Source organism: Nycticebus coucang, chromosome 10, assembly GCF_027406575.1.
Source record: "Nycticebus coucang isolate mNycCou1 chromosome 10, mNycCou1.pri, whole genome shotgun sequence".
Lineage (NCBI taxonomy): Eukaryota > Metazoa > Chordata > Mammalia > Primates > Lorisidae > Nycticebus > Nycticebus coucang.
In genome coordinates this window covers 9376880-9404637 of record NC_069789.1, presented here as the reverse complement: position 1 = coordinate 9404637, position 27758 = coordinate 9376880, and the positions used below count along the sequence as shown (strand labels likewise).

General features: G+C 51.1%; 1 protein-coding gene across 2 annotated transcripts in view; it reads left to right on the top strand.

Annotated features, from left to right (window-relative positions):
• Nucleotides 1-27313, top strand: part of KIF26B (kinesin family member 26B) — a 490005-nt gene extending 462692 nt beyond the window's left edge. For both annotated transcript variants that reach the window (XM_053607520.1, XM_053607521.1), the window contains 5 exons: nt 7718-7880; nt 8863-12262; nt 22711-22913; nt 23383-23533; nt 26524-27313. In XM_053607520.1, coding sequence (XP_053463495.1) covers nt 7718-7880; nt 8863-12262; nt 22711-22913; nt 23383-23533; nt 26524-26672 — 4066 coding nt within the window. In that variant the 3' untranslated portion in view covers nt 26673-27313. The remainder of the gene's footprint in view (nt 1-7717; nt 7881-8862; nt 12263-22710; nt 22914-23382; nt 23534-26523) is intronic.
• The last annotated feature ends 445 nt before the right edge of the window (nt 27314-27758 follow it).

Sequence of the window (27758 nt, the reverse complement as noted above, 5' to 3'; positions counted from 1 at the left end):
TGTATCCTCCTGTATGTACTGCGGTGAATTGTCCCGAGTTATAACTCAGATCTCATTGGCTTCCATTCATTCTTGCAATAGAAAACCTCCAGTTTGTGTAAACTCTCTCCACACAGGTGTTTTCTGCTCTTTCCAAGAACTCTCTCAAATGCTGGTCACATGCTTGGTTCTGTGGGAGCACCAGCTGCTCCACCAAGAATAGCAGGTCCCCGTCAGGCACCGTCACTTCTCTTCTGCCTCTCACTGGGCACTGCGAACATGCTACAGCCATCGTGGCGCCAGCCCTACAGAACCAAAAATGGGATGGGGAAGAACACCCCTCTCTGGCGTATTATCCTGGGATTCACAGGTATCCCAGATGGTGCTGCTTGTGCCTCAGGGTTCTGAAGTATTTAACAAAAGAGCTCTGTGAGAGAGTAGATTTTTAAGAGTTTAGGTTAGAGTTTTAAGAGTTCTGCCAATGCATGGTCTTAGGATAAGCAAGACTTGAACTCATCACAGAAGGCATGTTGACTGGACCACAAAGTTTGGTCCTTCATCTGGGTGCGTGGCTCTGAAGGGTGGTCTTCTGAGTGCTCCTGCATTGCTGAATGACAGTATTTGCAGAGGCATCGCTAACACACATCATGGACTCAGGGAGCCATTTTTTTCCTAATAGTTTATCATATAAGCCAGAGTCACCCTCTCTGGAATCCCTGAGGTCTGTGCTTCTCTGTCTAGTTATAGTCGTCTTCCCAGCATTCCCCAGAAAAGCCCCGCCTGTGTATGAACAGCACAAATGGAAAACCTGACAGGGGACAGCAGGCACGTTACCTTCGTGCACCTCTGCTTGTGACGATGCAGCTAGGGTAGCTTGGCTTCTGCCAGGATTCTGGTGTTTCTCTGGTACCAGAAACCAGACAGTTCATGGCCCTAGAATGTTGGCATCCTTGAAGGGAACGTTGCTGAGACAAGGCTGCTTCTGCAGAGCAGATGGCTTCCCCGAAGAAAGGGGCATAAGGTCTTCCCTCACATGTATGGCTGTCCGTGAAGAATCGTGAACATGATTCTTCCTAACAAATAGATAATCTCAAGGGATGTGACTTTTTATCCCCATAGATGTATGTGTTTCAGTCTGTCACAATTCAGCCTTGTCAGAAATAAAGATACTTGCTTGGGACCCAGGAGACACATGGGGCAGAATTGTCTTCTGTTGGGCTGGTAACAATATCTGTCCTTGATAAAAATCTTTCTCATGAGGGTTAGAGAACTGTAGAGTTGCAGCCGACCTCAGCTGGGAGTTTTGGGCCATGGGGTGGCCTCAGAGGGTCACTGGTGGCCCTCAGGAGACAGTGGGAAAGGAGGTTCACAGGCCCATACAGCACCATGGGAGCAGCCAAGTCTACTTCAAGGCCATGATTCTACCTCGCCTCTGCTCTCCCCTCCACTGCCGCCTCCTGGTGGTCAGTGGGGGGATGAAGAGGCCTGGATGTTGGGGGCTAAAGTTAGGAGATCAGAAGTCTTGGAGCTGGCTGGATACCTCGCAGCGCTCATCCCACATGTCCAGTGCTCTGTCTGGGGCCTCTACAATGTGTTCTGGTGGCTTACAGGTGAGGTAAACACAGGGTAGTTACTGGAATGCAATGTAGTTCCAGGATTCTTGCCTTAAGAAGAGAGTGATACCGGGCGGTGTCTGTGGCTCAAAGGAGTAGGGCACCGGCCCTGTATCCCGGAGGTGGCAGGTTCAAACCCAGCCCCGGCCAAAAACCGCCAAAAAAAAAAAAAAAAAAAAAAAAAAAGAGAGTGATACTAATGTTTTCTTGGTATTTAAATAGTAGTCTTTAACTTGACCTGATTATCCATAACATAGAAGAATTCTACAATTCTATAATTTTGTAGAAGAATTGCATAATTCTGCAATTTCTATAAAGTCTATCATTTCCGTTCTTAAATATGAATGGCATATAAAAAAATTAAAACAACAGCCAAAACTATCTCTCTTCAAAGAAAGAGCCTTGTACATACCTGTGTGTGGCAGGTCATGTGTGATTAATGTCTTCTATTCCTGCTGCCCACAGGAATCTGTCTCCTGCAAATTATTCCGGAGCTTAATTAATTTTTCTGGATTAAATAGTCACCTTTCTTCCTTCATTTATTAAGAACTGACATAGAAGGAGAGGCCTAGCTTCTTCTAACTTTATTCTGCAACCTCATGGGAAGAGGCATGTTTGATGAAACAGACTCACATCTGCTATGAGTGGACGTAAGTTCACAGTTCTCTTTTCACAAGGACCAGGCCTTGATGGAAGGGCTGTCCTGTGCTGCCGTGAGCTCTCCTGTCTGGGTGGTCCAGAACTCACCCCTTATCTCCTTCGGAAGGACACCTTCCCCACTTTCTGCCTCTGGGGTTCTTTGTACCCTTTCCAGAGAGAAAGTATATCTGACACAACTGTTGTAGCACAAAATCAGGCTCAGACAATATGTCGACAAATAGGTGGGGCTGTGTTTCGATAAAACTTTATTTACAAAAGCAGGCAGTGGGCCAGATTTGGCCTATCAGGCCCTAGTTTGTTGGCTCTTGTGGAGTTACACAGTCACATTTGCTGGCAGCCCTGAACCACCTCCCTGGGAGGGCTAATAACACGCGGAATCCACACTGCCCGTGGGGGTTGGGCCTTCCTAAAGCAAGGAATTCCCAGCCAATAAGACAGAGTCATGCTGGGATTGTAGGCATCTGGAGGTTCCCTGGCAGTCAGAGAGTTGCAGTGCTGGGCTGGCATCAAGGGGTCCTTCCTTATCACATGCTGTTTTAGATCTGCCCTTCTGTCATTAGCTCAGGTGACATCATCTCTAGTGTTTGCACATCTGCTTCTCCCACTGGATAACAGGCTCCTTGAATAGTCCCATCTCTTACCTGAGCCACTGCTTAATAACTGCTTCTAGAATGAGCAGCTGCACACTCATTAATGGGTTAGTCAATGGAATGAATGTGAGCAGTCCCACAGTCCCTTTGGAAGGCCAGACTCTGCTTCTGTGTGAAACAGGAGTGATTTGGGCAGTCACCGAGGCTGTGGCCTGGTACGCAAGCGATTTCTAAAGCTGAGCAGTTGTTCTTTGCCTCTTTCGTGGACTTGACTACAGCTGTTCCTCTGTGAAACCTCAGAACTAAAAGAGGAACAACACAGACTATGGGCAAATTAGAAGTACGTTACTGACTAGTAAGGAAATTAAGATGCTCCTTTATTCTCTGGTTAATGATTCTGCATCTGAGATGATGCTGTCACATCATAATTCTAGAGCTGGGGCTGGGCAGGGAGAATCAACAAATTTCTTCTGTAAATGGCCACAGTAATTCTCTTTAGCTTTGTGGGTTATATAGGCTCTGGTACAACCACTAACTCCTGTTGTAGCACAAAATCAGGCTCAGACAATATGTCGACAAATAGGTGGGGCTGTGTTTCGATAAAACTTTATTTACAAAAGCAGGCAGTGGGCCAGATTTGGCTTGTCGGGCCTTAATTTGTTGGCTCTTGTTCTGTGTGTAGAATGCTACATGCTCTTTCATGTTCTTTAAAAATTATTAAAATAATTAAAATGTGTTCATTATCCCATTCTTTATCTGCCTTTTCATTAATAGCTAATAAGATTGATTTCTTTTAAAAAGTAACACAGCCAGGTGTGGTGGCTCATACCTGTAATCCCAGCATTCTAGGAGGCTTAGGTGGGTGGATTCCTTGAGCTCAGGAGTTCAAGACTAGCCTGAGCAAGAGTAAGACCCGTCTCTACTAAAAATAGAAAAACTATCCAGGCATGGTGACACACACCTGTAGTGCCAGCTACTTGGGAGACAGAGGCAGGAAAATTGACTGAGCCCAGGAATTTGAGGTTGCTGTGAGCTATACTGAGGTTGTGGCACTGTAGCATGGGTGACAGAGACTTTGTCTCCAAAACAAAAACAAAACAAAACAAAAAACCACTTTTTTCTTTTTAGAAAGAGGATCTCACTCTGTCGCCCAAGCTGGAGTGCAGTGGCACAGTCATAGCTCCACGGGGCTCAGGTGATCCTCCCCCATCAGTCTCCATGGTAACTTGTTATAGATACAGGACGCCACACCCAGTTACTTTTTATATTTGTGTGTGAGTGTAGAGATGGGGTCTCATTATGTTGCACAGGCTGGTCTCAAACTCCTGCGCTCAAATGATCCTCCTGTTTTGGCCTCCCAAAGCCCTGGGATTACACGAGTGAGCCACCAAGCCCACCCTAAGACATTTTTCCAAAACTCATTTTAAAAAATGTATGAGATTAGGGTAGCCAGGAGGTGGAATATGTTTATATAAACACGGAGACTTGAAAGAGTGGTATGGTCCCTCCCCAGTTTCCTGTTATCTCTGCTGTGTCCCTGGCCCCTTCCCGCACCTGCCTGGCCTGTCCTCCACAGCCAGGGCCTCCCACCTGACCTCTGAGCCTCCCTCTCACTCCCTCCAGCCTGGCACTGGGGCGAGGGTGGCCAGCAACTCTGTACTCCTCTCCTTTCTTTCTCTCGCTTTCAATGGTTGGGCTGAGTTTGTGCTGCCCACGGCCCTGGAAATGATTTTGAACTTTATTTCCCTCCCAGAGGTACTGAGTCCAACCCACAGTCTGTAGCCATTAGCATCCTGCCCCTCCTTCCCCTGCCCTCCCTAACTTAATTGTCTTTGTTCTAAGTGAAGTGATCATGATGAGGCTGAAAAAGCCAAAGCTTTTGATGCACCACTCCCCTAAGGACATGGTTTACAGTCCCCGTGCGACGAAGGTACACTGGTGGCTTGACTGGCTCTCCCTCCACAAGGAGAGGGAACATGCTGGTTGCTAAGCAACACACGTGCCCCGGCTTCTTTCAACAATGTGAACTGTGAAACAAAATCAGCAACCAACATTTGTCCATAGGATTGAGTCCTAAGCGGGGGCTCGTGTGGAAATCCGCATGGCAAACAGTTTTATGTCACAATGTTATATCCTTTTATTCTGTCCTTGATAGTTTTCCTGAGAACTTACACAGGGTCACATGGAGAAGCGGGGTAGTGGGGAGGCAGGGTGCATTTGGCCGGGCACAGTGGACTAATAAGACTCATCGTGAGGAACTTCAGAGTTTACGGATTTGGTATTTGCAGATTCAACATGGAGGCTTCACAGTCACCTGCAGACGCGCGCCGAGTGGTGAAAACTTTAAGGCACTTGATGCACGTGCTCCTAGCTGAGGTGGAGCAGGTGACACTCTGCCCTCGCCTTTTAGTACACAAGCGTCCTTTCCACGGTCTCTTTGGTGCTATGTTTTTCGTATCTTTTTGTTCTTTTTGATAGTGAGTTTGCTGATTACAGTCGCCCCCAAGTACAGTGCTGCTAGGGCCCCAAGTGCAGGAAGGCTGTGATGTGCTTTGCAGAGAAAATACGCATTAGATAAGCTCACTGTAGGCGTGAGTTACAGGCTGTTGGCTGTGAGGTGAGTGTTAATGAATCAATAATGGGGCACACCCAGAAAAAAGAAGGGGAAGTTGTTGATTTGTATCTTAGGCGCTCCAGCAAGTGCTCAGGTAACAGCTATGGTAGAGATAAAAAAAGTCCTTGAATTCATGGGTTCATGAGATAAGCAGTTTTTTATTTTTTATTTTGTATTAAATTATAACTTTGTACATTGATGCACTTATGGGGTTCAGGGTACTAAGCAGCTTTTAAGTATAATAGATAGCACTGTTGTGAGACTGAACACTAAAGAAATTTATGATCATGGACGGTGCCTGTGGCTCAGTGGGTAGGGTGCCAGCCCCATATACCAAGGGTGGTGGGTTCAAACCTGGCCCCAGCCAAACTGCAACAAAAAAAACAGCCGGGCGTTGTGGCGGGCGCCTATAGTCCCAGATACTTGGGAGGCCGAAGCAAGAGAATCACCTAAGCCCAGGAGTTGGAGGTTGCTGTGAGCTGTGACGCCACAGCACTCTACCCGGGGCGACAAAGAAAGACACTGTCTCTAAAAAAAAAAAAAAAAAAAGAAATTTTTTCAACTAGTATTTTACTATAAGGAAATACCACATATAATTCCTTATTTGTAAGAAATAGATTGCATAGAGTATCTAATTAACAAGGTTAGGTATTGACCAATTGATAAAACTGGTGTGACCAGAGGTTCTTAGTGATCCAAGCTGTATATTTTCCTCTAAGAACAATGGTTCAGTGGTCACAGATATTTCCTAGAATATCACTACCATGGATAACGATATCTAACTGTACCTGATGTCACCTTGACCCAGCAGAGTCCATTATCCCCTCCCATATTGAAGAGGAGACTCGGGCCTCGCCCAGGTGCAATGTCTCTGCAGGAATGGGACTCGAGTTCCCTGTTGGGTGCCTGTGTCCATGATGTTCCTGCTGGCTATGTTGTGAGGGGAGTTAAATGTTTACCGCCAGCCCTGCTGGTCTTCCATTCCCCCTTACCTCACCACTCACCAGTGATTATTTTGCTTGAAGAGAAGCCCCAGTATTTTCTTGAATTGCTCTGGAACTGAGCCAGAGTGAGCCCAGCATCCCTGAACTGACACCTTAATTGGTCCCAGATGGGAAGGAAAAACGTTCACTAGTACACCACAGTCTTTCCTCCCTGAAGCCGGATGCAGGTCACATGTGCAGTGGTCCTCACCTTCCTGAGTCTGCTGAACTAGACGGTCTCTCCAGGGAGCTTTGCAGGGGACAGCAGACTCACAGGCTGACAGGACATGGATGCGAGGACAAGCGCTCATATCTGGCCTTACAAACACAAAACAGACATAGGAACACAGGGCATGGGGACCAGACGCTAGCTCTGCCTTCAGGATCCAGGGATGAAATGACATTTGGCAGCAGTGGAGAGGCTGCGGGCTGTTGAAGTAAGCAGAGGCCTTTTAAAAGCAAGGCGGGATAAGTATAGGAATGGAAAAACCTGAGCCATTCCTTCAGATCATTTGCTAAAGACCTAGAAATGCCATCTTAAACCTGTGGGCCTCACTCTTGCCACTTGGGCAGTGGCCTCACAAGGCACCTCCAAAGTCCCCAGACGAGACCTTTATATAGAAAGCTCTGCTTCTCCATTGCTAACTGAGTGAGTGCCTGGGTCACTGTCTCTGCTTCTCCACTTCTCCACTTATGAGGAACAAGGACACCTTTCTTCACTGCTACTAGGTGCAAATGTTAAGAGTTAAGGGACAAGAGCAATAAGGTATTTGCAACTCCTTGGCAAAGAAACTGCATGAACTACAACCACACAGATCTCCAGTACGTGTGCATGGCTGGGAGGACTACTTTTCATTGCAGGGATTGCCTCTGTACAGAAATTCCTGGAAAGGGCTGTGTGTGAGTTAGCATGTGGCCCGCCCCAGTCACAAAGCCATTTTCTCTTGATCCTTTCCCCATGTTTCTACTCCCAGGCCTTGTTATGTGTGATACCATTTGCGTGTTCACAGACGCATAGGCACACCCCATCAGAGGGACAGGAGCACTAAGCGAGCTGCTTTGTGCAAATTCCATCCTTGGAGTTAGAAGCACTTGCCCAGTGCTTGCCAACTACAAATAGCCTCATGCTAGAAATTGATGCTAATTAGTATGCTATTAAAAAGGGGGGGGGGATCACAACCTACAACAAAACAGGCACAGACAGACCTGAAGTCCCACCCTGACAGCCAAAGGGACACATGGTCCACTAATGCAGGCTTAATTCACTTTGTTTGGCAGAGAGAGCAAGCTTGCCATGCTGCTGCGGGAATCCCTGGGGAACATGAACTGTCGCACCACCATGATCGCTCACATCTCAGCCACGGCCGGGAGCTACGCAGAGACCCTCTCCACCATCCAGATTGCCTCGAGAGTCTTGAGAATGAAGAAAAAGAAGACGAAGGTAGGGAGTTAGCAGGGGGAGCAGTGCATAAAGAAGGTTTTGGATCCCTCCCCTGAAACGGAGTCTGAGTGAGCCAAGTGGACACAGCGGATGCCCTGGCACGAGGAGACGTGTACCCAGGGCTGCCGACACCTGGCTCAGCAGCCACCTCAGGGCGGGGCCACCCCTTCAGGCTCAAAGTCAGGTTCCCTCCCCATAGCGGGGAGCTCATCCAGCCTGGGCCCTGGATGGGGAGCACCTTTTCTACTCTAGATAGTACAAATGGATTGCTGCTTTGAGATGAGAATTTTTTGGAGGGGTGGGAACTAGTCACAGGTTTTGACTTGCCTGCCTTGTCCTAGGTAGATGAAGACTGTGTCCTTCGAGGGGTTGGCCCCACAGAGGATTATGAACTCCTTTCCCCTCTGCGCTTCCAAGAGTCGTACTCGGGCTGCTGAGGTGCCATGTTAATCTGGTGTTTTCTGCTAGAAATCACTAGGCTTATTTTCCCAGATAGAGGCAAAGCCAGGACATCAGTAGCGTGACTAGGGTGTCTGAGCAAACCATCATGGTCATGGTCACTCAGATCCAGAGGCAGCTAATGATGTGTGGGCTTCTTACTCTTTCTCCTTTTTTGTACCTTTCTTTTATATATACATAAAATAGGTCTTTGCAACTGATCCTCCACAGTACAGGGTGTCAAAGTGGCAGACCCTGAGTCCTTAGAAGGTCAGGTGGGGCCTAAGCTGGTCACCCCCTCTCAGGAGCAGCCCGTTTCCCCAGCATGGTGACTGGGATTATCCTTCACATATACAGCCACAGTGTGGAACGTGGGGTGCACCAGCACACCCTGATTCATGGCCGATACACAGGGAGACCAACCAGGGTGGTCTTCAGTAGCCTGAATCAAGTGAGGGGCCTCCTCTACTCACCACCCAGGGTCAGGCTCTGCGGGGGGGCTGCCGTGGAAGAGCCGCTGTAGTAACGGTTCTCTCCCTCACAGTACACGTCCAGCTCCTCTGGGGGAGAGAGCTCTTGTGAAGAAGGCCGAATGCGCAGGCCCACCCAGCTGAGACCCTTCCACCCCAGGGCCACGGTGGACCCTGACTTCCCAATCACCCACCTGTCCAGCGATCCTGACTACTCCTCCAGCAGCGAGCAGTCCTGCGACACTGTCATCTACATTGGGCCTAATGGCACAGCCCTCTCTGACAAGGAGCTCACCGACAACGAGGGTCCCCCAGACTCCGTCCCTATTGTGCCAGCCCTGCAGAAGACCAGGGGCGACAGCCAGCCCATGGAGGCAGGAGAGGCTGCGGCCAGCAAATCGGAAAGGGACTGCTTGAAGTGCAACACATTCGCTGAACTGCAGGAGAGGCTGGACTGCATTGATGGCAGCGAGGAGCCCAGCGAGTTTCCTTTCCAAGAGTTGCCTGTCCAGTTTGGGGCCGAGACCGTGAGCAAATGCCCCCTGTTAAGCCAAGCAGCTGGGGCAAGCCCCCTCTCTGAGTCTGATAAGGAAGAGAATGGGTTTGAAGATGCTCTGACTGACAGAGAAAGCACAGACTCTCCAGCCTCCAAGCTGCAGAGGAGTCACTCGCCTGTCCCAGCCGCCATGGTGCCCACCCACAGCCCCAGCCCTGCCTCGCCCAGGAGCATCCCAGGCAGCAGCAGCCAGCACGGAGCCACCCAGCTTGTGCAAAGCCCCAGCCTCCAGAGCAGCCGGGAGAGTCTGAGCTCCTGCGGCTTCGTGGAGGGCAAGCCCAGGCCCATGGGCTCCCCACGGCTGGGCATCGCCAGCCTGTCCAAGACCTCAGAGTACAAACCACCCAGCTCTCCTTCACAGAGGTGCAAAGTCTACACCCAGAAGGGGGTCCTGCCATCTCCTGCCCCCCTGAGCAAGGACTCTGGCACAGTGTCTACTGAGTCCTTACTGCAGCCTGAGGTCCGTACCCCACCGGTTGGAATGAGCCCCCAGATTTTGAAGAAATCCATGTCTGCTGGGAGTGAAGGGTTCCCAGAAATCCCTGTTGATGATGAGTGTCAGGCAGAGTCCCCTCCAGATTCGAAGAAGGAGATTCTGAGCACCACGATGGTGACGGTGCAGCAGCCTCTGGAGCTGAATGGCGAGGATGAGCTGGTGTTCACGCTGGTGGAGGAACTGACCATCAGCGGGGTCCTGGACAGCGGCCGCCCCACCAGCATCATCAGCTTCAACAGTGACTGCTCCGTGCAAGCGGTGGCCTCCGGCTCCCGGCCGGTCAGCATCATCAGCAGCATCAGTGAGGACCTGGAGCGCTACCCCAGCGCGGCCCCCGTCTCTGAGGTCAGCATCACGCAGTTCTTGCCCTTCCCAAAACTGGGCCTGGAGGAGCAGGCCCGGGAGGCAGGGAGCAGGCGTTCCTCCATCAGCTCCTGGCTGAGCGAGATGAGCGCGGGCAGTGAGGGGGAGCAGTCCTGCCACAGTCTCATGGCCCAGACGTGTTTTGGACATGGGGAAGCAATGGCAGAAGCTCCAGCTGCGGAGTTTGCCGGCAGTGTCCGGAACACGGCCGTGGTGTGCAGAGAGAGGCCCAAGGCAGGCCCCGACGACTTGCTCATACTGTCTGAGATGGGGGAAGACTCTTTCAACAAAGCAACCCCCATCAAAGGCTGCAAAATATCCACACTGGGCAAGACTATGGTCACGATCTCCAACACGGCAAATCTGAGCAGCTGCGAAGGCTACATCCCCATGAAGACCAACATCACAGTGTACCCCTGCATTGCCGTGAGCCCCCGGCACATCCAAGAGCCTGAAGCAGCCGGCGCCACCCCCAGAGCAGCCCAGTCCCAGGAAAGTAAAGAATCTGGTGCAAAGAAAGAGATGAAATTTGAGGACCCCTGGCTAAAACGAGAAGAGGAGGTAAAAATAGAGAATGTTCATCCCAGCCACGAGGGGATCAGGTATGAGATGGTGGCAGGCCCCACAAAGGCCGAGGCCAGAGTGGAGCAGGAACAGGACAGAAAGCCCAGCCCTGGGGACAAGCTCAGCAGCGGCAGTGGGGATGCGTTAGCCTCGCTGGTGACCGACAACTTCAGGAGGTTTGTGGATGGGTGTGAGATGGCCCTGCCCGCTTTGGCTGCCCAGAGCCCTGTGTATCCCAACAGAAGTGTGAAGTCGAGCAGCCTCCCCAGGGCTTCCCAGAAGGTCAGCAGGCAGGAGGAGCTGGACGGCCTCTTCCATCACTGCATGGTGGACACCACCGGGGTCAGCACAGCCCCGGGTGCCCAGCCCCCCAAGGCCACCTTGGATAGGAAGGTGGCTTCCCCCAAGCATTGTGTCCTGGCTCGGCCCAAAGGAACTCCTCCTCTACCCCCTGTCCGAAAATCCAGCTTGGACCAGAAGAACCGGGCCAGCCCCCAGCACAGTGCCAGCAGCAGCGGCACCAGCAGCCCCTTGAACCAGCCAGCGCCCTTCCTGGCCGGCTTCCCTGAGGAGCCCAGCAGCAAGGTGAAGGACGCCGGCGGCAGCAGCAGCAAGCTCTTCAGCGCCAAGCTGGAGCAGCTGGCCAGCAGGACCAACTCCCTGGGCAGGACGCCGGTCAGCCACTACGAATGCCTGTCTCTGGAGAGGGCCGAGAGCCTGTCCTCCGTGAGCGCCCGGCTGCACGCCAAGGACGGCACCGTGCCCCGCGCGGGAAGGAGCCCGGGCCGCAGCGCCGGCGCCTCGCCCCCTGGCCCCACGCCCTGCCAGTCGGCTGGGGCGTCGCCCAAGGCCACCCAGTCCAAGATCTCCGCCGTGAGCAAGCTCCTCCTGGCCAGCCCCAAGGTGCGCAGTCTGTCCACTTCCACCACCAAAACCCTCAGCTTCTCCACCAAGTCCCTGCCCCAATCCGTGGGCCAGAGCCCCGGCCTGCCCCCTGGCGCGAAGCACATGTCCTGGTCCACGCAGTCCCTCAGCCGGAGCCGGGGCTCGGGCCTGGCCTCCAAACTGCCGCTGCGGGCCGTCAACGGACGCATCTCGGAGCTGCTGCAGGGCAGCGCGGGCGCCCGGGCCTCGCCGCTACGCGCCAGGCCGGACGCGGAGGAGCGCGGCGGGGCCCCGGCGGAGGACAGGCCGGCGGCCGCGCACCTGCTGCCCTCGCCCTACAGCAAGATCACGCCGCCGCGGAGGCCGCACCGCTGCAGCAGCGGCCATGGCAGCGACAACAGCAGCGTGCTGAGCGGGGAGCTCCCGCCGGCCATGGGCAAGACGGCGCTGTTCTATCACAGCGGCGGCAGCAGCGGCTATGAGAGCATGATGCGGGACAGCGAGGCCACGGGCAGCGCATCCTCAGCCCAGGACTCCATGAGCGAGAACAGCAGCTCGGTGGGCTGGCGGTGCAGGAGCCTCAAAGCCCCGAAGAAACGGTCCAATTCAGGTAGGCTGCGGACGCAGCGGAACCCGCGCTGTTCCCTGGGCTGTGCAGGGGGTGGGGGGCGTCCAGGCCTGCAGTGGGATGGAGGCCTGGCCTCTCCTTCCCCACAGCCTGTCACCCTGCAGGTCTCAGCTGGGGAGGTAACATAACCGGGTGGGGCTTCACTGTTGCGCACCCCACTGTTGTGAGCATCCTCAGCCTGAAGGCCAGGAGTGCCCCTGAGCCATCAGCAGGGTGGAAAGGCCATGGCAGGATGCACCACACACACCCCCCATCCACTGGTGGGGGGTAAGGCTGATGGAGGCTCTTGTCTGTGGGTTCCCCTCACCTGCGTCCCGAGATGCAGGTTTATCTGCTCCATCACCAAGGATACCATTTAGCACCTCCTAAGGGACCCCATCAGGGTAACTAACCCCATGACCCAGAGGCTGCAGAAGGCCGTCTGTGAGGCTGGTGGCCTCAGAGACTCTGGCAGGCTCCTAGGGACATGGGGTAAAGCACGGTTTGTCTCATCAAAAGTGCAAAGGGAGAGGGCTGCCCTCTACCTTCACCCCAAACGCACTTGGGGATAGTCACGTTTGCACACCCACCATCAGCCTGCAGTGTCCCCCCACCCACCCATGGTCTTGGAGGGCATGCTTTTGGAGGAGTCCTTGCCACCCCTAGGAGTCGCCCACCCAAAGGCACAGGCTCCAGAAGGACTAAGGTTTGAAGCCCTCTGACATGTGAATTGGAGTTTCCGGTGACACTTGACAGTGAGTTACGATGGTCAACCCGACCCTGGTCAGAGCTGGTGCCTTGGTAGCCATGAGATAGGAGAGGTGAAAGGAGCGGTAAGGAGAGACTAAGACAGAGACCGGCAAAAGGGACCAAGGACAATTCACGCTACTTGAGAATTTTGCTTAGAATCATCTCTGCTCTTAAATGGCTTCCAAAAAAATGACCCCTACTTACTTTTTAACCTATAGACTTTTTTTCATATTCATATAAGCTTTATTTTTGATACAATAACGCATTTATGGGGTACAATGTGCTGATTTTATAATGAAACAAAATCTTCGTTGAGCTCTACCTGTGATGCTGTCTTTGGTGAAATGAGCATGGCCTGGGGTCCTGTCCTCCTGGTCTGTCCTTTGCTCTTCTGTGGAAGGCCAGGCTTTCCAGGCTCTCTCAGAAGCCCTGGCTCTGCAGAGTACCAGGGTTGTTGCATACTTGGAATTAAAAGACAGGGTGAGAGGCAGAAGAGGGCCTCCCCTCCCCTGCTCCTCCAGTAGCTGCCCCAGGGTTTTCTCCCACCATGGGTGAGAACAGGCTCTGGAATGCTCCATCCCAAAGGGAAGGACTGTGGTCACTGCACAGCATAAAACATTTGTCTTCCCCAAATCCAAGAAACCCACCTTAAGGGACTGTGTGGTTTTATGACGCAGACAGCCTCATCCACACACTCCATCACAGACTGTGGAACTCACCTGCAAGATGTTGAGCTTTGAGCCTGGTAGTGATGGCCATGGCTGTCAGTGCCTCCACATCTCTCTGTCCCAGGCGGGGTGCGCTGCAGCCTTTGATACACTTTGTGCTTCGCTTCACCCTCGGTCTCAGCAACAGGCCTGGAAACAGAACCCCGTATAAGACAAGTTGGAAATGAAAAGCTCTTCAGTGTGACATAACAACGGCTGTGTCCTATTACCAGGGCAAGGGCAGTGAATCGTGTTGATATTAGTTACTAAAAATAACAAGAAAGAAGGGAAAAAAATCTGCTGGCCTTCCCATTAGCTGGTTATAAACCTTAGTATAATCTACCCAGTCTTATTATTCTGTGCTGCAGATGGTAACGGCTTTAGTGTGACAGAGCACTTTCATGTACTCTAACTTGGCACCTGTGTTTACCAATCTATTTCATCCCTTCAATATCTTTTACTCTTTTTCTCCAATTTTGCTGGGGAGGATGGTGATTATACCAAAGTAAAGAGGAAGAAAAATTATCAGGAAAAATGTGCAAAATTACTGCTTGGAGAGGGGACAGGAGCCCCTGTAAGTGCCCTTGCTCTGGGCAGGGCCCTTTCATAAGCGCTGTCCTCTGAGGGCCTCTCGTTAGGTAAGGCTATTGGAGGAAAACGGCGTACAATAAAAACGCCAGGGTCAGTGCTGGAGATGGGATTCCATACAGAAAGTGCCGAGAGCTGCCAACCTTTGCAGCCTGCTGCTGTGGAGCCAGGGCTCCGTGATGGATATGGCAGTGGAGATGTGCTTATCTCAGGGTAGGTGACCTTGTCTTGCTTATTTATGATTATTATTAAGAGAAATGCTGGCTGTCAGGCATGATTAGCATAAATCAAAAGCAACTTCTTTAAGAGAAGCCATAAAACTTCTCAAAGGAAATTCCTAACTTAGGCAGCTGGAGTTTACAGTGGTAAGAAATGTTTGGAACTGCAGAGGTGACAGACAGTTATCTTTTATCTGAGATGACTTTGAATTTGGGAAATGTTAATGCTTTGGTTATTGCCTTAGTAAAAATGAACTAGAATTATGGGAAAATAACCTTGACCCCCTCCGATTCCTTTATAGTACATATGACGATAGAGGCAGCCAAATAGCATGATGGTTCATGATTTCAGTCCCATTCCAGGAGATCCAGGTTGTTGGGAAATGCATAGGATCAGGCTTGTTCCATGAGCCATAGCATGGTGTAGGAGGAAGATCTAGTTTGAAAGCAGGAGGCCTGGGGTCTTGAGCTATGTGACCTTCGGGGAATAGTATCCTCTCTGGGCTTCAGTTTTCTCATATACAAGCAAGCTGAGAAGATTGCTAGATAATAGCCATGGTCCCTCTGCTGTTCACATCACATGAGACTGAAAATAGCACCAGAAATGCTTATAGGACATCTTTTTCTTAAGATGATCCATAATCAGTGGGATTTATTTTCAGTTGTTAAACATTGATTGGGCATCTTTTATCCTCTTAGAGCAGTGGTTCTCAACCTTCCTAATGCCGTGGCCCTTTCATACAGTTCCTGTGGGTTGTGACCCACTGGCTGAGAACCGCTGTCTTAGAGCTTGGTGGTGTGGAAGTTTCGGGCACATGGCTGTAAGGGATGGGTAGGCATAGAAGACAAGGCTACTGTCAGAGAAGTTTGTAATGTAGAGAAAGGACGAAGGGTGTGGAACAGTGAACTGAGGCTCATTGCCAAGGGCCAAGTGATGTAGTACAGACCCAAATGGAGGAAGCATTTAGACAGAGGCAGAATCCAGCAAATCTGAGCAGGTGCAGAAGGACACAGGGTAATATCAGTATTGAGCTAGACCTGACCTGGATGGGCAGAGTGGAGGATGGTGTAGGCTGAGATGTTAACAAGAGCACAAGCTTAGTGCACGGCCTGTGCAAGATTTACTCAAGAATGGGGATGTTCCTAACAAGCATAATGAGTAGAAATGTAGGGCGGCACCTGTGGCTCAAAGGAGTAGGGCGCTGGCCCCATATGCCGGGGGTGGTGGGTTCAAACCCAGCCCTGGCCAAAAACTGCAAAAAAAAAAAAAGAGTAGAAATGTAAACCCAGGCTGGGGTGCAGTGGCTCATGCCTGTAATCCTGACACTCTGGGAGGCTGAAGTAGGAGGATCCTTTGAGCTCAGGAGTTCAAGATCACCCTGTCTCTACTAAAAACAGAAAAATGAGCTAGGTGTTGTAGCACATGTAGTCCCAGCTACTTGGCAGGCTGAGGCAAGAGGATTACTTGAGCCCAGGAGTTTGAGGTTGCAGTGAACAACAATGATGCCACTGTACTCTAGCCTGGGTGACAGAATAAGACTCTGTCCCAAGGAAAAGAAAATGTAAACCCAGATTAAGTTATGCCTTGAACATCTGGGAACTATTATATAACAGCAGAACACATTATTCTATATTTTTCTGTAGAACTATAATGAGAATATACAATGTGCTATTATAGTTGGCAATGGAGAATCTTGGTCAAGTTCTTGATCAAGTAAGTAATAAGGTGAAACTTTGGGTTGCTTTTATTGATGGATTTCCATTGGTCCAACATCAGTTCCCTGCCAGCCCCTCTATGGTCAGCAACATGAGTTGTAGATAGCCAACAGCCATGAATTAGCGCGGTGACAACCAGCCCAGGGAGAAGCTTATATTGCTAGTGTACATGTATGCTGCTAAGAGGGTGGAAAGACTCAGTTTAAGCCATGTTTGCACCAAGCAACCCTAATCCTAACACAGCTACAGCCCTCTCATCTCCCCTATTACGTATCATGTGAGCTCTGGCCCAAGTATGCTCCATCTTCTTCCGCTGATTCCTTACATTTCACCTTCAACCTGGCTTCGTTCTCTCACTTTCCAGACTAAATGGGGAAGTCTGGAGGTTCGATGAGCACCTTGGTCTGAATGAAGTTCATTCCCACTGCAGAGGGAATGCCCACCCCTCACCGCACATTAGGTACAACCTGCAGAGAGGCCAGATCTGGTATGTCCCAGCATCCAAAAAGCCTGGGGGTGCTTTGAGGAGGGTCTGCCCAAAGAGAGACCATCCCAAGGAAGCATGCTGGTTCTGGGGTGCATTTGAGCCTTGATGTGCCTAGACACAAGCCCCTGCAAGGCCTATTCCGCATGTGGGCCAGGATGGTTCTGGGCTGGGGAGGTTACTGCTGGATATGGCTGGCCAATTCATTGGCTGGCTGGCAGCATAGTCCTGAAAGTCAGCTCCAACTTCTTCTCTGCTTGTCCTGTTGGTGATAAGTGCTGTCGTGTTGAGTCTAGTCTTTCCTTTGTCACCATAAGCACCAGACATCATGCTGTCCCTTCTCTTGGTGCTGATTAAGCTTTGCAGACTGCTGGGCTCGTCCTGTGGGCTGCTGGTAGTGAATGGAGCTCCGAGCACTGAACAAATTCCTGTGACGAATTGCTCCTCCCTGGGGCCTGAGGCTCTGTGGTTTGCTCTGCCGACCTCTGCTGCTCGCCTGGTTCTCTGGTGTGTCCTGATTTGACTTTAATGAAATAAAGTAGTCGCTGGCTTACGGAAAACCGAAGAAAGGCCAGATTTAGGATTTCCAGAGTGTTCTAAGAGAGCAAACCTAGAGACAGATGAGAGAACTTTGAGGGGTTCAGCAGTTGGGGGGAGGAAGTAATGGAGTCCCTAAGGTACCAAGGAAGCACCTCAGAGTAGAGCCTGCAGGGAGAGGTGACACCATGGTCCTGGGTGCGGGGCTGAGGGTCACAGGGCCAGAGGAAGCCCAGACTCTGCTCAGAGAGCCTTGTGGCCTGAAGGCATCTGCCCTTTCTCACCCCCAGCTTGGGGACATTTGACTCTTCGATTAAAGCCTTACAGCAGCCAGTACCACCACCCTTCAGCTGGGCAATGTGGAGCTGGCTTCTTGTTGGTCACTAAAATCTGGCTCTCTGATGTCTGTAGCTCCGTCACCTTCAGTGCCTCACGCTCCTAGGTTCACTGTCTCCAGGTGGCCTTTCCGAGTGGGGGTGTTGGTGGGTCTTGGAGGCAGGAGCTGGGGACGGAGGAGGCGTCTTCCCCAGAGAGTGTTGAGGTCCAGGCCCTTGCCACGCCCATGTTGCCTGACATTTGACCTAAGCAGGAGCTTCTTTAAAACCAGTGTGGGCGCTTCTGTCTGGACTCACTGGTGTTAAGGACAGAGGCCTGGAACCTGGGCTTTGAGTGCTGCGGCTCGTAAAGCGAGCGGACCCCCTGGTGCAGCTGCCTCAGCCAAGCTGGAGGGGGCGGGCTTAGCCTCTGTTCAGTGGGAGGGCTCAGGGGTCTGGTTGGGAGCTTCATGAAAGTACCAAGATTGGCTTTCTTATGTCATATCGGGGCCATTTCAAACAGCAAACCTACATTGGCAGGTCCCAGCCTCAGTGTCTTTTTCCACACTGGGCTTGGATGTGTCTAGACTAGTGGTTGTCAACATTCCTAATGCCGCAACCCTTTCATACAGTTCCTCTGGGTTGAGAACCGCTGGTCTAGACTGAATGCCCAGCTGATGAGCAGGAGTGGTTGAGGACAAGGGGTCCTCCTGACCCACTTGCCACAGAAGGAGGCTGGTTCTGGATGTGTGATCCCAGATCAGGCAGGCAGCATCACACAGGGACCACATGCCTCTTGCCAGGCTCTGCTCCCCCAGCTCCCCCCCTACCTTCCTTACCGTTGCGCCACTGGCAGAGGCTGGGCTCAGCAAAGCAGTGAGCACCTGCCCGACAGGTGGAGAAGGAGGGGCGAGCAGAACACGCCAGAAACCTTATTTACATGGGGACCCAGGCCAAGGCCTCCGGTCAGTCCTCCCCCAGTGATGGCAGGGCATGTTGGGACCGTCCCTTCCTGTGCCCCTTTGAGCACTGTGAGGGTACATTACCCGTGGAGCTCCCTGCAGGTCAGTAAGACCATTTCCTTAGTCTAACCACCTTCTCTACCCAGGCCCCACTTCCCCCTCCTCACTTGGGTGATTCCCACATCAGGAGGGGAGGGAGGGCTCCCCAGCCAGAGTAACGAGCACTCCCTTCAGTCCATTCCCAGGACTGGGGCTCCCCAGCCAGGATCCTGTGCTCATTCGTGTGCAGGAGACACTAGTCTAGACCCCAGCCCACCCCTCACTGCACATTAGGCATTCAGTCCCCACCTTGGGAGGAGGAATGTAGTGAGGAAGTTCAGAAGACTGCCAGATAGCAGGGAAGAGGGCAGGAGGAACTAGATGCCAGCCAGGACAGTTCTATTCAGCTCCTGTAGCCCAGCGAAATGTCACTCTCCATTCAGCCTTATTTACTTTTATCCCATCTCACACAATGCCCTGACATAGGCACAGGCAGGAGCCAGAAAGTGGCCCTTGTTCCCAGTATTTTCCCATCTGCTTCCCTCCTCAGTGGGGGTCACCAGACTCCGGGGTGGCCCCCTACCGTCCCTGCCCTCTGCTATTTACACCCCTCCCACTTGGTAGCGGGGTTGGTCTCTGTGTCCAGTAGGGTAGGAAGGAAGTGATGGCAGGTCACTCTCAAGATCAGGTTATAAAAGACACGGGGGCTTTCATTCCGGTTCCTTCTCTCACGCTCCTGGGTCCCTCACTCTGGGGAAGCCAAGTCATAAATAGCCTGACGGACAGACCTACATGGCAGTGGACTAAAGCCTCCTGCCAGCAGTCCTGTGACCAAGCTCGGAAGTGGGAGCTCTGACTATGGGAGAGCCCAGGGGAGTCTCCTGGATGCAGAAACACCTGCTAAGTTGTTCTCAGGTCCTGCCCCACGGGAATATGGGAGACATTAAACATTTGTTGTTTCAACTGCTAGGTTGGGGGGTAAATTGTTACACAGCACTAGATAACTAATACACCAGCGCATCCCATGACTGTTCTCCATTCCTGCTGTTTCTTGTGCAAACAGGTCTTTAGCAGAATCATCCTGGAGACCTGCAGGTGTCTGAGGGGGCCCAGCTTGGGTTCAACACGGTCCCCACCTAATTACACTGCTGCCTTCACTTTTAGAGGGGCTGGCTCCTGCCCTCCTCCTCAAGGTCAAGGTAGTTGAGGAGGAGGCCAGGAACACTTGCATGGTCTGAGAACACCTTTATCACCCTCTGAGGAAAGGGTATAACAGGAGCCAATTCAGGAGTGTTTGCAGCCCAGGGGATGAGAGCCACTTGGATGGCCAAGTCCTCACCTGGGGTCCACGCAGACGCCCCTGGCTTCACTCCTCCCCCTTGGTCAGACAGAACTGTACAGCCTTACTTGGCTTCTCTAGATGGTCCATGGGTGACCTGTGTCACAGAGGCTGGTCCTGGGGCACAGGAGGACACAGTGGCTTGCTCAGAGTTAGCTTGCTTGATCAGACTGACTGTTCATTGCTGCTGTAAATGTCTTAGACACAGGAGACCTGCATTTGCTTTGCTCTGGTGGTTGATGTCTCTTAGTGTCATAAATCAGCCCTTGTACTTCGGTGAAAACTAAATACAGGTGTATGTGTGTGTGTTGGGGTAAACAAAGATCTAGGCTCTGACAAGTGAGGTTAGATGTAAAACCAAGGAAGCTTAGAGCACAGAGTACGCTTTGCAGGGAGAAATACCTCTGTGGCAAGAGTTCCTTGCTGTCTCTGGAGGACAGGCCACCTGTGCCCACGGCAGGCACAGGTGGCTCCAGCGGGAACTGTGGGTGGGACAGTCATGTTCCTAATGCTCTAGAACAGCCAGTGAGGAGGTAGCCCTGGATCTGGGCCCCCCGTGTTCATATCGAAGGATTCTGGCTCTTTCTCTCTGAGGTTGTGGTACTTTCAACTTTTCATAGCAGATGAAGGATCTCTTGAAGTTGGAGAAAAGTAGAACTTCTTTCTTGCTAGAAGGGTCATCAGCCCCACTGGCTCAGTACTCCACAGACAGAACCCACTGGAATTCCGGGGACGAGTGGGGATAGTGCTGGAGGAGAGAGGCAGAGTTTCCTCTGGATTCTCACCGAATGGCCACCGCCAACCCTGCACCACTGCTGCCCCCCACGGCCCAGGACCGTGCAGCCCTCCCTGGGGGTGCACGCCAGCTCCTGCTGTCGCGTATTCAGTTGAGTGCAGCTTGTCTGGGCCACTTTATCCATCTACTGAAAAACAGAATCAGGTAAAGCCCAACAGAAATGTAGCTAGCAAAGGTTTTCGGCAAACTCTAACTTCTTTAATCAAACTCAGCAGGGGACCATATGTCCACTCACAGTTAAGTTAGATCAGGATAAATCTGTTGAGATGGATTATGCCACTTCCCCAACCACCCCCCTTCCAGCAGATGCCCCTTCTCCTGAGAGGGCATAGCTGGGCAGCATGTCCGAGGCCACGTTCCAGGCTCAGGGCTGGCAGGACACCAAACCCTCCCCCAGGCAGAGGAGCCACACAAGGGAAACAAAACTCCGTAGTTTCCCCAAGCACAAGGCACATTCCATCTCAGACAGGGATGAAAATATCAGGCCCTGTCCCCCAGAGCCCAGGCCACGGCTTACAGGAAAGGTGGGCTTGGACCCGCGGAGCCAGACCCTGCGACCCTCTGAGATGGCTTGTTACAGTCCTTCCAGAGACCTCCCTCTAAGGCAGTGGTTCTCAACCTTCCTAATGCTGCGGCCCTTTACTACAGTTCCTGTGGGTTGCAAGCACACGTTGAGCACCGCTGCTCTGAGGGCACAGGCAGCACCTCATCTCTCCAAAGCATTCTCAAGTTCCATCTCCCCAGGCTGAATGCTTTGCAGACTGACAATCACAAGGGTATTAATGTTCAGTGGGCATCTACTAGATACCAAGTTCTGTGGCATCTGATCATAACACAACCTTTGGGAAAATAATGTATTCTATGGTTTTTAAATTAATTTTTAGTAGAAAATGTGGCCAATGGATTTGTTTGGTTGTCTTGCTCTGTTGCCCAGGCTGGAGAGCGGCAGGGCAGTCCTAGCTCACTGCAGCCTCAAACTCCTGGGCTCATGCGAGCCTCCTGCCTCTGCCTTCCAGACAGCTGGGATTATAGGTGTGGACCATCATGCCCAGCTAATTTTTCTGTTTTTTGTAGAGATGGGGGTCTTACAATGTTACCCAGGCTGGTCTTAAACTCCTGGCCTCAAGCGAGCCTCCTGCCTCAGCCTCCCAAAGTGCTGGGATTATAGTATAAGCCCCTGCACTGGGCTGGGATATTTTTTTTAACAAGGAAATCTCAAGACCTTGGGAAAGTTGTTTAAGTTCTTTGTACCTCAGTTTCCTCTCCCATGAGAATTAAATGAAATACTCTGTATTAGGATTAGATTTGTCTGTGACGGAACCTCCCACCCCAAACAATAAGGAGATTTATTGTCACGTAAAACTCTGTTTAGGTGGTCATAAAAAAGTATCCAGGGCATCAGGAATCTAGGATCCTCCTATCTTGTTTTCCTGTTGTTTATGATGGGAACCTCATGGATTTTATCCAGGACAAAGTAGAAAGGAAGAATAGACACCCAGCCTTTGAGGATACTTGGTCAAAACTTAAGTCCCCATCCTGAGACGCCACACGGCCCCTCACACCAGGGTCTCTGTTGCTGAGGAAGAAGACGGCAGATCTGGGAGGCAGCTGGCAGTCTTTGTCCCAAGGTGCAAAGTGTGTTGAATCAGGCCTGGCACATCACAGAGCCTTAGTGCTGCTTCTGTTTTTATAACTAAACAGTGTTTTCTGGAACTACAACACCACACAGTAGGAGCTTTTTACATACCCACACTTTGATGTGCCGGTGTGACTCCCAGCTCGCGGCTGCTTGTGTTTTGGGGGGGGGGGTGTCTCACAGGTGGAAACCAGGAGCTAGTTCTAAAGGTTCTGCAGGGAGGTTGTAGAGAAGGAGATGGGAGCGTCTCAGTTACAGCCCAGCCACAGATCCCAGGCCTGCTGTGATTTCATGCCTTGCATCGAAAACAGATTTCAAAGATTGAAATTCAGGAAGATTAATTTAAGCCTTAATCCCTCCCTCAGGTTCTCAGAGACGGAGACTCATCCCAGCCTTGTCCCTCGACACCTCCTCCCCTGTGAGAAAACCGGCCACCAGCTCTGGGGTCCGCTGGGTCGACGGCCCCTTGCGGGGCACCCAGAGGGGCCTTGGGGAACCTTTTGAGATTAAGGTCTATGAGATTGATGACGTAGAACGTCTGCAGCGGCGACGAGGGGGCACCAGCAAGGTGAGGCCGCTTCCTCCCCGTGCGGTGGTGGGTACCCAGTAAGTCCGTGTGCAGATCCCAGGGCCATGCCCTAAGGAAGTGAGCTCAGACCCAGAGGGACATCCCAGGGGGATTCTGGGGTCGGGGGGAAGGAGAGAGCTCCATGGTTCCCTCACTGACATGTCTTACAGGCTGGGCAGTCATGGTCTTGGGCACTTTTCTGCCTCCTTGTGGTTTTCTGTCTTGACCAATGTTTGGCCAGCTGGGACCCCCACCTGCTTTATAAATTTAAGAAATACCTGTGCCGGTCCTGCCTTGTGCTCAGGTCTGTCAAGGCAGAAGTTTGGCTGAGGTCACCCAGGTCCCTCCAACTCTGCCCAGTGACCAGCTCCTTTCTCATCAACTGTCCTCATAATGATTTCTTCCCAGAAGAGGTTGCATGCCTGGATTTGAGCCAAAGTTCCTTTCTCCTTCTCTGTCTGTGTCCCAGGAGGTCATGTGCTTCAATGCAAAACTGAAAATCCTGGAACATCGCCAGCAGAGAATTGCCGAGGTCCGGGCCAAGTACGAGTGGCTGATGAAGGAGTTGGAGACGACCAAACAGTATCTGATGCTGGAGCCCAACAAGTGGCTCAGTGAATGTAAGGCCCAGGGCACCTTTCTGGTTTTGTGACTGACAGGCTCAGCAGCTAAACAGGCCTGGCAGGTGGCCTTGGGTCTACCCCACAGTGTCCATTGCCCGTTAGCTGGAGAGAGTCAGACTGAGCGAGTGATCCCCTCTCCTAGGGGCAAGCAGAGGGGTGGAGGGTGCTGAATCTCGCTCTGGCAGTATTATTTTTTATGTGTCTCAGTTCAAAGCACCTGAAAATGAGATTCCCCCCCCGCATATGGCATAAGATCACCCAGTCATGAAAGCTGTGTTATAAATCTGCTCCTAGGCCCCAGAATCACACTGCATATCTAGCCTGAAATAGACAAGAATTGATGGAACTCTTAAGACGGTAGCTTGTGCAATCCCAGGAAAGCCTCATAGAGAACCCAGAAAGCAAGGAAAACATTTTTGAGTGGGAAGAAAAAACTCCGTGTTAGCTGTGTTTAATAGAAATTCCAAGATGACAGTAACCCTCTAATAACAATTCAGAACAATTGTGCTGTATGTGAAAGAAACAGTCCCGTGTCTTATTTATTTGTTCCTGACCATTCTATTTGCTACAAAATAAAACTGAAATTGGTCCCCACTATTCCACTGATAGGGGTACCGATGCTGGAAGACGAAGTCTGTGGGGCAAAATACATCGTTGGCATTAAATCTCCCTGTAATGCCCCTCCCTGCACACACCCTCTCCCTGGCCAGTGGGGAGAGGCCATAGGTGAGACTGGAGACCTAGGTTTTGTGCTCCAGAGAAGCCCCTAGGTGTAGTGTTACCGAGTCAAGCTGAAGAAGGTGGCAGGATGTGTCAGCCTCCTGGCTGGGCCCGGCCACCTGTACCAGCAGTCTTCCAGCAGCTTCTTGTCCATAGGACTGAGGTGGTAACATCACCTGGGAGTACCTCGCTGGGTCTCTGGCCCTTTCAGTCGCAGCGTTTGTGGCTCTGACCACAGGCACACAGACCTGCTTGGACTCCAGCTTTTCCGTATTCAAGCTGTGGGACCTTGGGAAAAACACTTAACCTCTCTGTGCCTTGATTTCATTATGGAGGAAATCTGTTCTCATAAGTGCTTATGTCTCGGAGGAGTGTTCAGTATCTGTTTTTATGATCCCAAAGTTCAACTAAATGCAAGTTAAAAGGAGACATCTCCTTTCTGCAGTTTGTATGGTGCACTGAGTCTTCCTCCGAGGGTGTCGTCAGAGGCCCTGCAGGGCAGAGCAGTGAGGCGTTAAGTGCGGAGGCTTGGCCTTTCTTTGTTTCCACCTGTGGACACCCTTTCCTTTTTTTCATGACTCCAGGATCCCAGGGGCACCCATTCAGTCAGTTCCCCTTCATTTTTACTATTTTCATTAACTTTTTATTTTTCAAGAGCTGTTTATGCCCAAGGCAGGCTTGAAAATTTTCTCCATCTGACAAAGTCCTATTTTTTCCCAGGATGGGAATAAGCTTAAGCATCAATAGACGTGTGTTTGGATGCTTTGGGGACGCAGTCACTTCCTCCTCATTTTGTGTATGTCAAAAATCAGCGAGTTTTTGATGTTGAGAAAGGGAACGAACAGAAAGCTAGATGAAAGGGGAAATACAGATTATTGTTTCTTTAAGAAGAATTGAAAATGAATGAAAAAAACACTCAATGAGGCTGCATGCTATTCCCTGTGGGTAGTGGGCAGGGCGCCTGCACAAAAGTGTGTGTGCCGGGATCTACTTACATTTTCACATTTCAGTTTCAAGGTGATCCAGGGTTGTGGCTGGATATAGTCACACTACAGTGGGTTTTTATGCTTTTTAAAAAACATCAGACTGGTATTTAGGTTTCCTTTCAGCTCTAACTGTGTCACCCTGAGCACATGGCCTCACTGTGCAGCCCTCAGGGAACTCATCTGTAAAAGAAGCCATTGCAATCTCTGATATTTCCACACTATGTCTCAAACCAGATTCACATTCATTATCTAATTTTCATTCACAGCAGCTCAAGGTAGGTAGGGTAGGAAGCGTGACTGTCACGTGACTTTTAAGGAAACTATCCACAGAGTGGCCAGGCTGGGAATTAAGTGTAAGTCTCCTGCCTTGGGTCCTGTGGCCATCCCCGTCTTCCTGGTACTGGACCAGGCAGCCCACCCCAGATACCTGCTCTCCGGGAACTGAAGGGCATAGGCACTGCACTCTGCTGGCCTGAACATCAGGAAGGTGGTTCAGGCTCACCTTGTCTTCCGAGTTGAAAGAATCTTAATATACATTTTGCTTATCATCTTTCCCAAGTGACCAGTGAGCTGGAGAGACAGAATAGAAAGTGCTAAGAGAGAGGATGGAGTTTCTCAGCCTGAAAGGCTCGAAGGAATAACCAGAGAGAAATAGCCTTTGAGATGAGGAAATGGGATAAATGCATCTCCCTTGAAAGGTTCTCTCCACCTCAGTTTGAAGAGCTGCTTACTTTGTGGTTAATAAAAAAATAATGGAGCCAGGAGTGTGGCTCACATCTCTAATCCTAACACTCTGGGAGGATAGGCGGGAGAACCGCTTGAGGTCAAGAGTTTGAGACCAGCCTGAGCAAGACCTTGACTGTACTAAAAATAGAATAGAATTAGCCAGACCTGGTGCCTGCCTATAGTGCCAGCTACTCAGGAGGCTGAGGCAGGGGATCACTTTAGCCCAAGAGTTTGAAGTTGCTGTGAGCTGCCGTGATGCCATTGCACTCTACCCAGGGCAAGAGAGCAAGACTCTATCTCAATAAGTAGGAGAACCTTTCTCCAATCCCATGACAGAGATGGCGGAGCCAGAATGTCACCTTATTCCTCAGAGTCTTGACAACATGCTAAGGATCTAAACCTGGTAACCTAGCCATTCCACCTACGCAGGCAAACTCAGAACTCTAGACCAAGGGATATCCGTGGGGATGGCCATGGTGGTCCTACCGTGCAGCTGGAAGCTGGTTCCCACCCCGCATTTGCCCCAATTCTCACCAGGCTCCTCCTCTTTTGCAGTTGACTTGGAGCAGGTTTTGGAGCTGGATTCCCTGGAGTACCTGGAGGCACTCGAGTGTGTGACGGAGCGCCTGGAGAGCCGCGTCAACTTCTGCAAGGCACACCTCATGATGGTCACCTGCTTTGACATCACCTCCCGGCGCCGGTAGAGAGCCGGGCCCTGTCCTAGCGGTCTCTCACTCCCCAGGACTTCACAGAGACATCGGACGCCCCCAGTCGTCTTTGCTGGTGGCATTGGATACAATGAATGAGGATGAAGGTTGGTGGCAAGTCTGGAGTGAGTGTTGAGCAGAAGGTGGTTTTTCTTTTATTTTCTGTAGGAAAGGTGCAAATGCCAAACACCCATGGAAGGAGAAAATGATGGAAGCCCAAGGGATGTCGAAGCCCCAGGAGACTGAAAAAGCACTTTGAGGAACTGTAAAGACCTTGTTTGTACATAAGAACTGCTAGCAAAAGAGGCCTCACTCTGCTCTGGCTTTTGTGAGGAAGGGGGAGGTGGACGTAAGATTGCTGTGGAAAATGAACACAAAACAACAAAAAAAGGACCCAGAATGACTGATTAAGTGCCTTGCAAATCTTATTAGCCAAACATTTATGTTCATACTTTCTCGTGTACAGATGGTGCTAGTCAAGATGAAAACAACACAACAAAAAAGAAAACTGCATTTTTGAAATGTATTTGCAGCTCGTTTTCTCTTGGTGTCCTATTTCTGACTTGCTGTTTCTAAGTAAGTTGTGTTTGTAGCGAGATTTCCTAATCAGTATTGCATACGAATAAATGTTAACTGTCTCTCCTGGTTACTCTGGTAAGGCCACTTACGCAGAACATAAAGACTTCATCAGCACACGCCCCTGTGCCTTTCCAAAGAAGGTCTGGAGAAGCCGGTGATGGCCGCTGCCGCCTCCCAGGAGCAGCACAGCTGGGGCACACTCTGAAAGTTGACCATGGAGCAGGTGCATGGGAGCGAAGACAGGACTATCATTTTTAAGGGAAAAGGAGTCCTTTGCAGTCTGGGCCCTGCCTTCTTGGAGGTGGGCTTTCTGTTCTCAGACACATACCTGGTTCCTTGACCCCCAAATCCAGGGTTTTCATGACCCTTAGAACATTTTCATTCCAAAGACTCTGGATTAAAAGCTTGAACCAATTCAACAGAGCCATATTTCTTACTTTTCTAGTTTTGTGAATTAAAGTGGGGAGATTTCTCCCAGTTTAGAGGCCTGCTTAGAGATTCCAA